General features: G+C 47.3%; 1 protein-coding gene across 1 annotated transcript; it reads right to left on the reverse strand.

Moving 5' to 3' along the window:
• Positions 1-9195: 9195 nt before the first annotated feature.
• LOC124703450 (probable O-methyltransferase 2) lies at positions 9196-10703 on the reverse strand. The gene is made up of 2 exons (XM_047235659.1): positions 9885-10703; positions 9196-9650 (listed from the first exon to the last, which is right to left on the reverse strand). Exons 1-2 carry the CDS (start codon positions 10677-10679, stop codon positions 9354-9356), a joined length of 1092 nt encoding a protein of 363 aa, XP_047091615.1. The 5' UTR covers positions 10680-10703; the 3' UTR covers positions 9196-9353.
• Between the last annotated feature and the right edge of the window lie 4307 nt (positions 10704-15010).

Consider the following 15010-nt stretch of genomic DNA (forward strand, 5'->3'; position numbering starts at 1 on the left):
CTTTTTTACCCGTTTAAAAAAAACAATGGATCATCCCCTCGTGGTTGTGTGACTCTGTTCTTATCGGTCAATTATATGCCCGTATGTCCAAGGTTCAGGCATACTCCATGGAAAATATGGTTATGACACATTGTTGAATGAAAGATGGGTCGGGTTAGAGTTGCTTGACCCCCTTACAAATCATAGGATTTGAGTGGCATGTCCATAGTTAAGATTTGATACTTGTTTCCAGCAAAATCCTTCTAATTAGTGTGTTATAATGGTAGATGACTCTGAAAGACCGAATACCATGTTGTCACAACCAAGATTTGTTGAGATATATATGTCGATGTAAATTGACGAACACATAAAAATTACAAACCATGTGTGTTAGAGCATCTCCAGTCGCGTCCCCCAAACCGTCCCCCAAAGCGATTTGGGGCGCGCCGGACAAAAAAAGCGTTCCAGCCGCGTCCCCCAAAGCCCTTTTTGTCCGGCGCGCCCCGATACGGTGTCCGGCGCCCCGAGCCCGTCCCCGTCCCACAGGGGACGCACCGGGGACGCCGGACACAACGAAACGCGAGGCCAACCGACGCGGGCACAGGGAAAATTCGTCTCACACTCCCGCCAAATCCCGCCGCTCCCGCCAAATCGCGCCTATACCGCCGCGCACAGGCCTCCCAAAACATATCCTGCCGCCGATTCATTTCTCCTATCCCGCCGATTTCTTTCTCCCTCCCGCCGTGCACCCGCCGCCGCTACCCTCTCCCCATTCCATGGCGCCGCCGACAGCCCCCAAAAAGATGGCGAAGAAAGCGGCCAAGAAGCCGCCGGGCAATGCGACGATCTCTGTTCTTCCGCCGGGCAAGAGCAGGCTGACGCGTCTTCTACTGCTACACCTGCGTCGGCCTCCGCGTCGGCGACGGAGCAGACGCACCATGCACAGGAACAGGCAGATCGCGACGAGGTCGTCGTGCTCGACGGGCCTGCGTCGACTCGAGACACGACGCCGTCGACCAACCCCTTCTTCTAATTTGCATGCACCACCGGTCTGTAATATGATCGCGCGCCCAGTACTTTGATCGATCGCCGCTACTCTGATCGCGATGAACCGGCGGGAACGATCTCTTTTGAATGCATCTATTTGAATTTCTGATTGGGGGCGGCGTTTGGGGGACGCGGCTGGGGAGCGACGTCCCCCAAACGCGGCACGAACAAAACACGTCCCCCAAACGCTCGATCCGGCGCGCTTTGGGGGACGGTTTGGGGGACGCGACTGGAGATGCTCTTATGTCTCTAAGCAGGAGATTTTTTATGATTGTGTGTATCAAATAAAGATTTAATGGGCCGCATTAGATAACTTTTTTTATTATCATTGGCTAGATTCTTGTCTGGCCCATTGTTGGTTACGATGTAGTTCTTGAAAAAAAAATGTGGTGGGTCGCACCTTTTTCTCTTGTGTGTCTGTATAAGTGGTTTTGGTTTTTATTGACATCTTTAATAAACTTTTGCTGCATAGACCTAATGTTTTTGAAACTACTTTTCTATTTTCTAAAATGCAATTGATATGTTATTTTATGACACTTTTCGTAAGTAGTTTTAAATCTTTTACAATTGACATCTCGATCTTAGCTCTACATTCTAGGTGATTTTCTAATGTGGCAGGCTAATTAAAGAAGAGAGATGACAGTTGTGCTTACGGTAGAACGACTCTTAGCTCCTCTTCCGAGACGGGCTAAAAATGTGATCCCATGCACCCCATCCTTTCCCTATTTCCTCTTATCATTTCTCCCTGTGAAGAGCAGCCCAGACTGGCCCGTGAAGAGCATCACTAAGAGCATTTTCAGCCTGCGTCCCCCAAAGCATTTGGGGATGTGTTTTGTTCGTGCCACATTTGGGGGACGGCGCTTCCCAGCCACGTCCCACAAACGCCATCCCCAAACTTGTTTAACATTAAAATATATTTTTTGTTTTTTTATTTCAATAGAGAAAAAAAAATTCCACAAACTAATGAACATGGTTTACACAAACTAAGATATAGTTTGGAACATGTTTTTCACAAACTAATACATAGTTTGAACCATGGTTGACACAAATTGAAACATTGGAAAATGAGGAAACCTAACTAGTGTTGGCATCGCAGATTTCGTGTGTTCGCTGCCAAGAAAGAACACTCACAGGCACTCCCAGTCACCCAAACTGAAAAATCCAGCGGGTGATGATAATCTTGTTGGTCCTTTCGAGGAAGAACATCCAGAAACCTCCGTGCCTATTTTCGCTGCGAAGAAACAACACTCGGCGTGTTCAATCGTCCTCCTCATCGCTATCGCTGTGGTACTGCCGGCGGCAGCGCGTGTCGTCGAACACCTGACGCTCATATCCACGTCGCCAAGGTAGGAGAATGTGAGCACGCAATCGGCTTCAAGGTCGTGGTAGCGCGCGAACTTCTCCCAGCCGGTGTGGAGGTACATCTTGCCACGCCTGTCGAAGAGCACGTCCACCGGCCACCAGCAGCACTCGCAGCCAGCTCCCCACAAATGCAGCGTGGCCGGCTCGTTATCGGCACCGAAGTCGGCGAACTTGTCCAGCAGCCTCTGGATGCCAAGTGGGTCTCCCTTGAGGATGACGACGAACTCGAACGGCACTTGCTCCTCCTCCTACAGGTCCGACGATGAAGACGACTGATGCGTGTAGTTGACACGTCCGTTGGGAACCCCAAGAGGAAGGTGTGATGCGCACAGCGGCAAGTTTCCCTCAGTAAGAAACCAAGGTTTAATCGAACCAGTAGGAGTCAAGAAGCACGTTGAAGGTTGATGGCGGCGGGATGTAGTGCGGCACAACACCGGAGATTCCGGCGCCAACGTGGAACCCGCACAACACAACCAAAGTACTTTGCCCCAACGAAACAAGTGAGGTTGTCAATCTCACCGGCTTGCTCTAACAAAGGGTTAACCGTATTGTGTGGAAGATGATTGTTTGCGTAAAATAGTAAAACAAGTATTGCAAGAGATTGTATGCGATGTAAAGAATAGGACCGGGGTCCACAGCTCACCGCGAGGTGTCTCTCCCATAAGATAAAAGCATGTTGGGTGACCAAATTACAGTCGAGCAATTGACAAATAGAGAGGGCATAACAATGCACATACATGTCATGATAAATATAGTGAGATTTAATTGGGCATTACGACAAAGTACATAGACCGCTATCCAAAGCATGCATCTATACCTAAAAAGTCCACCTTCAGGTTATCGTCCGAACCCCTTCCAGTATTAAGTTGCAAATCAACAGACAATTGCATTAAGTATGGTGCGTAATGTAATCAATAACTACATCCTCGGACATAGCATCAATGTTTTATCCCTAGTGGCAACAGCACATCCATAACCTTAGGGGTTTCATCACTCCCCGCATTCACGGAGACATGAACCCACTATCGAGCATAAATACTCCCTCTTGGAGTTAATAGCGAAAACTTGGCCGAGCCTCTACTAATAACGGAGAGCATGCAAGATCTTAAACAACACATAGGTAATAACTTGATAATTAACATAACATAGTATTCTCTATCCATCGGATCCCGACAAACACAACATATAGTATTACGTATAGATGATCTTGATCATGTTAGGCAGCTCACAAGATCCAACAATGAAGCACAATGAGGAGAAGACAACCATCTAGCTACTGTTATGGACCCATAGTCCAGGGGTGAACTACTCACTCATCACTCCGGAGGCGACCATGGCGGTGAAGAGTCCTCCGGGAGATGAATCCCCTCTCCGGCAGGGTGCCGGAGGAGATCTCCGTAATCCCCCGAGATGGGATTGGCGGCGGCGGCGTCTCGCATGGTTTTCCGTATCGTGGCTCTCGTGACCGGGGGTTTCGCGACGGAGGCTATTTGTAGGCGGAAGGGCAGGTAAAGGGGCGTCACGAGGGGCCCACACCACGAGCCGGCGCGGCCAGTGGCCCGGGCCGCGCCGCCCTGGTGTGTCGCCACCTCGTGGCCCCACTTCGACTCTCCCTCGGTCTTCCGGAAGCTTCGTGGCAAAATAGGATCCCGGGCTTTGATTTCGTCCAATTCCGAGAATATTTCGTTACTAGGATTTCTGAAACCAAAAACAGCAGTAAAACAAGAATCGGCTCTTCGGCATCTTGTTAATAGGTTAGTTCCAGAAAATGCACGAATATGACATAAAGTGTGCATAAAACATGTAGATATCATCAATAATGTGGCATGGAACATAAGAAATTATCGATACGTCGGAGACGTATCAACGACAGCGTCGCAGGCGACAGCGAGCGTGCAGCTCTGCCGCGGCCATAACCACGACCACGGCCGCGACCTCAGCCTCCGCCTCTTCCTCTACCAGTCATGGAGTCGACTCTTGAGATGGTGGCGGCTAGGGTTGGAGAGAGTATGAAGCCGCCCCGGGCGTCCCATGAGTATCTGTTGGAGATATGCCCAAGAGGCAATAATAAAGTGGTTATTATTATATCTTTGTGTTTATGATAATAGTTTGCATCTCATGCTATAATTGTATTGACCAGAAACATTAATACATGTGTGTTATGTAAACATAAAAGAGTCCCTAGTAAGCCTCTTATTAAACTAGCTTGTTGATTAATAGATGATCATAGTTTCATGATCATGAACATTGGATGTTATTAATAACAAGGTGATATCATTAAGTGAATGATGTGATGAACATACACCCGTAGTAAGCGTAGCATATGATCAAGTCATTTAGTTCTTTATGCTTCAAGCTATAATTTGCATAGTAACTTAATCCTTCGACCATGAGATCTTGTTAGTCACCTACACCGGATGGATGCTTTGATGACACCATACACTACTGCGTAAATGGGTTGTTATAAAGGTGGCATTAAGTGTTCGGAAAGTATAGGGTTGAGGCACTTGTATCAATAGTGGGATTTGTCCATCCTAATGACGGATAGATATACTATGGGCCCTCTCGGTGGAATGATATCTGATTAGTTTGCAAGCATGTGACTGGTTCACAAGGGATATCATATCACGGTACGAGTAAAGAGTACTTATCAGTAATGAGGTTGAACTAGGTATGGAGATACCAATGATCAAACTTCGGATAAGTAAAATATCGCGAGACAAAGGGAATTGTTATTTTGATGTGAATGGTTCTTTCGATCACAAAGTCATCGTTGGATATGTGGGAGCTATTATGGATCTCCAGGTCCCACTATTAGTTATTGATCGGAGAGGTGTCTCGATCATGTCCACATAGTTCTCGAACCGTAGGGTGACACACTTAATGTTTGATGTCATTTTAAGTAGATATGGAATATGGAATGGAGTTCAAATGTTGTTCGGAGTCTCGGATGGGATCTAGGACATCACGAGGAGTTCCGGAATGGTCCGGAGAATAAGATTCATATATAGGAAGTCACTTTCCAAGTTTGGAAATGATCCAGTGCATTTATGGAAGGCGCTAGAATATTCTAGAACCTTCCGGAAGAAATCACCATGGAAGGTGGAGTCCTGGTTGGACTCCACCAACCCTAGTCGGCCACCCTAAGGGGAAGGTGCAGTCCATGGTGGACTCCACCACCATAGCCGGCCATGAGGGAAGGAAAGGGAGGAGTCCCACTCCCCCTAGGTTTCACCCTTTGGTAAGTTTTTTGAGTTGGACTCTTATTCGAATCTGTGGGCTAACCCTTGGGGTTCCACCTATATAATGAGGGAGAGAGGGATGGGGCCGACTACCACTTGAGTCGCACCACCAAGGCCCCCCTCAGGCCGGTGCCCAAGCAGCCCCCTCTCCCAAACCCTAGCCTCTCTCCTCCTCCATCTTCTCCCAGCGCTTAGGCGAAGCCCTGCCGGAGATCTCCACCACCACCGCCACCACGCCATCGTGCTATCGGGATTCCGAGGAGGATTTACTACATCCGCTGCCCGCTGGAACGGGGAGAAGGACGTCGTCATCAACATCGAACGTGTGACCCAGTACGGAGGTGCTGCCCGACTGTGACACCGTCAAGATCTTCTACGCGCTTTTGCAAGCGGCAAGTGATCGACTACATCAACCACGAGATTTATCTCGTTAACGCTTAGCGATCTTCGAGGGTATGTTGATCTTCACCTCGTTGCTACCATCTACTAGATTAGATCTTGACTTGTTATTCGTTCTTGCGGTAGGAAAATTTTAGTTTTCTATGCTATGAATCCCTACAGTGGTATCAGAGCCGTGTCTATGCATAGATTGGTTGCACGAGTAGAACACAATGGTTTTGTGGGCGTTGATGCTTTTGTTGTCTCTTGTTATGTGTACTTTGCATCTTGCGGTATGGTGTGATGAAGCGTCCTGGGCTAACTTTACATGACCGCGTTCATGAGACTTGCTCCACGCTCGACATGCAACTTGTATTGCATAAGTGGCTTTGCGGGTGTATGTCTCTCTCACCATAGTTAAGATTCAATCTACTATTTCAATTGACAGCACTAGTATCAGCGTTGTGGTTCATGTTCGTAGATAGATTGGATCTTACTCGAAAACCCTAAACCACGTAAAATATGCAAACCAATTTAGAGGCGTCTAACTTGTTTTTGCAGGGTTTGGTGATGTGATATGGCCATGATATGATGATGAATATGTATGAGATGATCATTATTGTATTGTGGCAACCGGCAGGAGCCTTATGGTTGTCTTTATATTTCAGTTTGAGGTATTATTTCATAGCCAGAAGATCATCGTTGCGCGCCAATAACTTCCGTCGCGAGGTAGGCGCCGGTTAGATTAAACTTGAATGTGCCGCTGATGTGTCGGTCCCACCACTCCCCGCCTCGCTTTTCGTTGTGTTCGGCGTGCCCAGAGCGTCCCCTGTGTAGCGGGAACGGGCTCGGGGCACCAGACGGAAGGAGGCTTTTGGGGGGCGCGGCTGAGAACGAAATTTTGTCCGGCACGCCTCAAATCCCTTTAAGGGCCGCTTTGGGGAACGCGGCTGGAGATGCTCTAAGTAGTAAGTACTAGAATGGATGCATAGTGCGAACTAGAAAATGGATCGATGCTTGTGCCGGAGCTAGAATTAATCTGAATGGAGATTGTTAAGTTTTAAAGCTATATATTTTTCATGTGTTTGTTAAACATGGACATATGTTATTTCATGCACAAATTGGCTACACTAATAACATGCAATTGGGATCCCTACCACTATTAAATATAACATCTTTCAGAGACACCACTAAGAAACACTCCATTGTGATAGTTGTTTCTTATGTTTTTGTTGCTCCTATGGGAACGTGCTAAAAACCACCCTATTGTGAAAGGCCTTACATGTTTAGAATATAAACACATGCATTATTTATCATACTTCATGCACTTAATGTAACTCGCATCTCTTTATGTTTTTAGATGCTACATACTGAGAAAGCGCTAAAAGCAATGTTACTAATCACTAGCTAAATACCCGTGCTCCGCTACGGGAACAAACAAAATCATATCATCGTGTCTTTTAGGAACGAAAGAGTGCTTATTTCCTTTTTTTGTTTCCGTTCTTCAGATAATTTGGGACCCTTCTTTTTGTTTCACATAGAAACTTAATCATAACCTACAAAAGGAACAACCTTGAAAGTGATGCTTGGAGCCAAAATTTGCGTCAATTGATTATTTCATGAAGACTACGAATTCATATTACCTCCACTGCTCTCTTTAACATATAGACGTGTAGACGGCGCGGCCATGTCGCCGATGCCCGTAACCACAACCTCCTGTCATCGGGTCGTCGATGATGTACAGAAGAACATCGTTGAGGTGGAGCTAACTGGAGTAGACTTATTCGCCAGCGAGATACCGCCGCCACCGCCACGTTAGTAATCCGTGATACCCCCTAATTCGACCGTAGCTCCATGTACAACAAGAACGACACACCGTTGTTCTTCTAGCTGGACATGGACGCTGGGAGAGGCGGCGAAGCGTATCGATGGATTTGCGAGTCAGCGGAGTTAAGGCTTCAGGCCACACGCGCGTCTATGCGAGGCGATTATTGGTTAGCGATATGATTTTTAGCTATTTGATTGATGAGTATTTATGGATAGGTTCGATCCAGTTCGGGCCGGAGTATCTCGCGAGGATTGTTAGCGCTGAACACGGACAACCTACACGTACAAACAAAGGATCTCACGAGGAAACGCGCCCACCACGAAAGCATATACCCGATCGAATAGGGAGTTTGAGATGGAGAAGAAACCGGTGCATGCACGGGAGAGAATGAGGTAGATTTACTACACTCACCGTCTCATGGAACTTGTCAGAGATTTATCAAAAATTAGATGTATGTACATATTGTTTAGTGTGTAGATACATCCAAATTTACTAAATCTTAGACAAGTTAGAAGGAAATACCTTTTTTTTAAATCAGAATTGAATACCTGGAGAGCGAACAAAGATGCGTAGTGTGATGGGCTCATGTATATATTTCATTAGGCTGATCGTATATGAAAACAGAAACAAGTTTTTCCGGACCTGGCCCCATGTGCGGGCGGCAACGGACATTACGAATAGATCACGAGTGGGCGGGCCGGAGGGGCGATAGATGAAAGATTATCGTATGGTAGCACAGTAAGTATGGTAGTCCTTTCTTTGTTGGACTTGTTTTCCGTGATCGAGCAAGCGGCCTATGGTGCGATCGATCGAGTGATTATCGAGCGAGCCAGGGGACGGGACGATCGGCCCATGGATGTGACGTTCGAGCCAGCGGCCCATGTGTGCGATCGATCAACGAGCGAGGGGACGGGACATACCACGGTCGTATTGGTATTTAATAGTAAAGATTAAGATTTAATCGGTTTAGGAGACTTGTGTGTCCAAGCATGATCATGTTCAACGATACTGTAACGTGATAAAAAAATAGATATATTAAAGCACTTCATTACAAGTATACCATAAGCTAGGTAACAAACTTAACATTCTCGGCTCGCTGGAGCATATACAGGTACAACCATGCCACATAGAGTACTCCACTATTAGTACTAGTAAGTAGTAACAAACTTGATGTCTCAATGGAGTATACATAGATAGACTCACAATAACGGGAGTGATGTTTTGGCACATGGGAGTATATGCTCCCTTTATTTTGAAATACATGTAAAATGTGTCTGACATGTATTTCAAAATAAAGGGAGCATATGCTCCCATGTGCCAAAACATCACTCCCCACAATAACCAGAAACTCAATTCGACTCACAATAACTGACTACAATACTCCTTGAAACCAAAGTAACGTACACCGGTTCGGATGTTCCATACTTTTCATTACAAATCGACCGAAGCCTGTCTTATTTATTTCTTATAGCACACTTGATACAATACCGCTCCCTCAAAATATTTGGAGCACAAGATTACGGATATACCTCGATGACACCTCGAACTCCCAGCTTATTGATAATCTTATAGTCGCTAAACCCTGCTTTGGTGAAGATAGCGGCCCAGTCATTTTCATCCCGTTGTTTACCTCTTGTACATACCAACATGAGCATATCCATCAGCATTTGGGTTTCCAGCATTGTCCCCGAAGCAGAGCCGACCACTATATCTATGACGATCACCTTTCCTCCCATTTCACGGGAAGGAATGGCCTTCTTGCAATGAGCTAGGATATTGATGCAATCCTCATCACTCCAAAAGTGCAGAACAAGCTAGCATGAAGAAAATCCCATATTGTCAAGCAGTGATAAATGCAGGACATTAAGTTTATGAGCTGCATATATCTTTATTAGTAGATGTTATATATTTGAACAAAGTTACTAATATGGCAAAAAAAAAAGTCAAAATTGGACAGACCACAGTCTCAGCTCCCCGTGCAGTACGTGAAGATAGAACACATTGAAGTCTATATTAAAAAAAAAGTGTAGAGACACAACAGTTCATACCTTGAGCAACACAGCTTGAGCGGGTGGGATGGAGTGGAATAGGTCACCGGCGACATAGTTAACGGCATCACTCGGCGGGGCTTTCTCGATGACCTTTGGAAGGTCCAACACGTGGCACTTGATATGTGGGAAGGCTTGGACGATGGCCCTGGCCGTCGTTCCATCGCCACCACAACAGTCAGTGAGGGACTCCAGTCCCTTGAATAGGTCATGGCATTCCCGCAATATCGTGCCGATCCCGAGATGGTCATGGGCGGCCAAAGCCTCATGGAACACCTTGTCCGACTCTGGGTCGAGGAGCGCCATGCTCTCCTCGAAGAGCGCCGCACCGTGCACATGCTCAAATGGCGACGGCAATGGTGGTGGGACGTCCTTCTTGAACCAGTCGGCAAGCCCCAAGGCGGCCTCCAAGTAATGCCGTGAGCTCGTGGCGAGCACGATTGCCTTCTGGCTAGCCTCACCGTCGACGACTATGCCATCTACCAGGAGGTACGATACCGCGTTAAGGCAGTAGACCCCTGCCTCGGTAGACGCCAGGGTGCCCGACGTGACCAGCATCCGCAAGAGACGACCGAGGTATGGTGTCTTCGACGGCGGGAGGGACAGTGCGGTGACCAGATCGGGCAGCGATGTCGTGCCACCGAGACGGTGGATCGCAGTAGGGATGCCCAGCTGGATTGCGCACCTGAGTGCCATGGGCGTGAGGAAGCACAGGCTCTGGCGCCACAGGTCGGCCTGCGCCTGGATAAGCTGGGCGTCGGTGGGCACTGCCATGGTGGGGACCTGAGCTGCCATTGCTTTGTCGATCTTTGAACGCAGTGTCTTGTGTGTGTGGAATAAACTGCTTAGGCGGGAGCACATATATATACCATGCAAAAGCTACTTGTACGTACTAGTACCTACCAGAACTTAATGTTGATGTAATTATTCGCTCGTCGAAAACGCGCATGCTATTGATATATTGATCCAGCTTATCTACGAACGAAAAAGCGTTTAGATACGTACAAATCTAGGTAAATCTGAATCATTTATTTTCGGATGAAGGGAGTAAAGTTTTTGTTTGTTGAAGAGAAAGCATTAAGGAAAGCACTATGATATTCATAAGCTCAAGCTTGCGGTATATATTTTCTTTCCTATTTTGAGTCCGAGCAGCAATGTGTCTGCTGTTGGTTGCAGTGTGGAGCCCAAAGGCCCTACTTATCCTAACAGAAACCAATAGACATCGTCATAAAAACTAGATAACGTTTTCTGAGGTCCATTGACTACCAATCTACTTTTTATAAAAGTGGTTGAGAACACTAGCAACTTCTAAATTAATTTATAGTATGTTACATGTGCTAACAAAGTTGATCAACATACACAATTATGCAATATATTGCCCACAAAAATGCTACCGTGCATCCTCCTCTCATTTGCATAAACAGCAAGTCAGAAATTCAATCCACACTACACTCACTACGAGAAAAACAGGGGCTGCCGTGCAGCAAATCATTGTCGTGAGCCCACGCACGGCAAAGATTTTCTTTGCCGTGAGCACCGAGCAGAACGCACAGCAAAGAAAAGGCCCATGGCAACATCGGAGGAGAGCGCACGGCAAAGAAGCGGTGCACGACAAAGTCTAAAGATAGCGCACGGCAAAGAAATCTTCATGGCAATGGCCCAACACACCGCACGGAAAAGATTAGATGCACGGCAAAGGCATTGGGCATTGTCGTGCCTCACCCTTTGCTGTGCGCGCAGCTGGGATGCACGGCAACGCAGCCTTTGTCGTGCGTTCTTGCCTTTGCCATGCGCCATATGATATTTTCCTTTGTTTTTCTTTCTACTTTATTTCATCTAATACTAATATTTATTTTTTTAATTAGTTTTACTTTTTGTTGACTATTTATTAGTGTTACTTAAGACAATGTGTGCATATACCCATACTATTTGCAATACAAAAGTACTCTCCATCTTCATCCCCCACATATATCAGGGTTTCGGAGCAATCCGCGACTCGGAGAATCTGCTAAGTGTTAGTCCGAATGTGAGGAAGGTCACACCGGGAAGCTATTTTTGCACCATTACACCTTCCACCACACTTTCACACATATCCTAGGTCCACATGCAAGTTTTGGTGGGATTCCGGTGCTCCGGTGGTCATTCTCCTGTCACTTCCACCACACTTTCACACATATCATAGGTCCACGTGTTGTCAGCCTGTGCTCCTGGCACATAGGAGGGTGTGCCTGCAGGAGGCTTTGCCGTGCACGCAGGGGACAGGGCGCACGGCAAAGCATCGTTGCACGGCACTGCGCTGGCGCACGGCAAAGCCCCAACGCATGGCAACGACGGCGACGCACGACAGCGTCTGAGTGCACGACAAAGAAAATCGAGCGCACAGCAAAGATTTCCATCACGGCAACGCGCTGGGCTCACGGCAGCGATTGAGGCGCACATCAAAGACTTTGACGTGCAACGTTGGCGAGCCGCACTGCAAAGAAGTCATTGCCGTCGATGGCACTGCCGTGCGGAGTCGCACGGCAAAGTCTTTGTTGTGCATATAGGGCTCTTTGCCGTGCAAATCATTGCACGGCGAAGTGCTGTTTTCCCGTAGAGACTACCATAAACATCGATATGTGCTCTTTGCATGGGGCACGTGGAAGTAGCGGCGGTCTTGACAGTTTGGCCACACTTATCAAGGTGTCATAGTGAAGTAGTCGTGCATCACCGACAGGGAAGAGGTTTCGCTTAGAAGCAGTCTCGTTCAGAAGCTTCTTACAAACCTAGCGTATCTCGTTCGTCATTCGGTGTTAGTTCCCGAGAAACGGATTACTGAAGTAGTTTGGAGTAGCGGAAGACCCAAAACCAGGTGGTTGCTGTATGTAAACCTCCTCTTCAAGAACACCATCAAGGAACGCGTTTTTGACATCTAACTACCGTAAGCTCCAACCTCGAGAGACAGAAATAGAAAGCACAAGCCTGATAGTAGCAATTTTAACAACATGACTGAAGGTATCTTCATATTCTATACCATACCGTTGCTTGAACCCTTTAGTAACAAGTCGTGTGATACGTTGCAAACGTATCTATAATTTTTGATGCTCCATGCTTGTTTTACACCAATTTCTATATGTTTTGTTTACACTTCGTGGCATTTTTATACATTTATGGAACTAACCTATTAACAAGATGCCACAGTGCCCGTTCCTGTTTTCTGTTGTTTTTGTATTTCAGAAAAATTGTACAGGAAATATTTTCGAAATTGGACGAAACAAAAGCCAAAGTTCCTATTTTGATGTCACGAAGACGGAGTCCAAAGGGGGTACGGAGAAGAGCCAGGAAGTGGCCACACCACCCCTAGGCGCGGCCCACCCCTGGCCGCGTCTAGGTATGGTGTGGGACCCTCGGGCGCCCACCGACCTCGCCCTTTCGCCTATAAATTCACATCCTCGGGAAAAACCTAAACACCCGAGCCTCCATCCACGAAAAGTTCCGTAGCCGCCGCCATCGTCGACCCTATTTCGGGAGGGTTCTGAAGATCTTCCCGGCACCCTTCCGGAGAGGGACATCATCACCGGAGGCCTCTTCATCACCATGCCCGCCTCCGAAGTGATGCGTGAGTAGTTCATCTCTGGACTGCGGGTCCATAGCAGTAGCAAGATTGTTGTCTTCTCCTCCATATGCTTCGTGTTTAGATCTTGTGAGCTGCCTATTATGATCAAGATCATCTTTATGTAATACTACATGTTGTGTTTGCTGGGATCCGATGAATATTGAATACTATGGTTGAGTTGATTATAGACCTGTTTATATGTTATTTGTGATCTTGCATGCTCTCCGTTGCTAGTAGATGCTCCGGCCAAGTATGTGCTTGTGACTCCAACAGAGAATATTTATGCTCGATAGTGGGTTCATGCCTCTAGTAATCTAGGAGAGTGACAGTAACTCCTAAGGTTGTAGATATGTTGTTGCTAGTAGGGAGAAAACAACAATGCTTTATCCAAGGATAATTTATTGTTTACTTTACCGTTTTTACTAGAAAAAGGGCGTCCTTTAGGGGAAGAGCGCTCGGCTTCACACCGCGTGCTGACAAGTGGCGCGACCTGATGCTTTTGAAGCCCCCGCAGATCATCCCCAGCGCGACACGTGGCGGGCGTGGAGTAGGTCGTTCCATGACTTTTCCCTTTTTCCGTAGATTCGAATACGAAAACTGAAATGTCTTGCAAAGCGAGTGTCCAAATAAAGTTTCGTTTTCATGGTTGTGCTGTCGAGATCTACAAAACTAGATCCCATCTAGATAGGTTTGAATGAACTTTTTTTGAACTGCCTTTCATGACTCGGTTGCACTGCCTTGGGTCGCTTTTGCACCGCAGAGTGTCACGGAAGTGCACCGCCATGCACTGCTTCTCTGTACCATGTTGCACTGCCTTGGATTCCTTTGCACCGCGTGGTGTCCTGGCAGTGCATCGCCCGTGTATTTGCCCTTTTGCACCATGATACGTCTCCGACGTATCGATAATTTCTTATGTTCCATGCCAAATTATTGATGATATCTACATGTTTTATACACATTATATGTCGTATTTATGCATTTTCCGGCACTAACCTATTAACGAGATGCCGAAGAGCCGCTTGTCGTTTTTCGCTGTTTTTGGTTTCAGAAATCCTACAAAGGAAATATTCTCGGAATTGGACGAAATCAACGCCCGTGGTCCTATTTTTGCACGAAGCTTCCGGAAGACCGAGGGGAAAGGAAGTGGGGCCACGAGGCGCCGCCACAACAGGGCGGCGCGGCCCAGCCCCTGGCCGCGCGGCCCTGGTGTGAGGGCCCTCGTGTGGCCCCCCGCGTTGCCCTTCCGCGTACTTAAAGCCTTCGTCGCGAAACCCCCAGTACCGAGAGCCACGATACAGAAAACCTTACTGAGACGCCGCCGCCGCCAATCCCATCTCGTGGGATTCTGGAGATCGCCTCCGGCACCCTGCCGGAGAGGGGAGTCATCTCCCGGAGGACTCTTCACCGCCATGGTCGCCTCCGGAGTGATGAGTGAGTAGTTCACCCCCGGACTATGGGTCCATAGCAGTAGCTAGATGGTTGTCATCTCCTCATGTGCTTCATTGTCTGATCTTGTGAGCTGCCTAACATG

This window comes from Lolium rigidum, chromosome 3 (assembly GCF_022539505.1).
Source record: "Lolium rigidum isolate FL_2022 chromosome 3, APGP_CSIRO_Lrig_0.1, whole genome shotgun sequence".
Lineage (NCBI taxonomy): Eukaryota > Viridiplantae > Streptophyta > Magnoliopsida > Poales > Poaceae > Lolium > Lolium rigidum.

Coding starts and splice junctions, on each gene's coding strand:
- LOC124703450 (XM_047235659.1), bottom strand. CDS start 10,679: ATGGCAGCTCAGGTCCCCACCATGGCAGTGCCCACCGACGCCCAGCTT. Junction 9,651..9,884: donor CTCAAGCTGTGTTGCTCAAG/GTATGAACTGTT, acceptor TCTTCATGCTAG/CTTGTTCTGCACTTTTGGAG.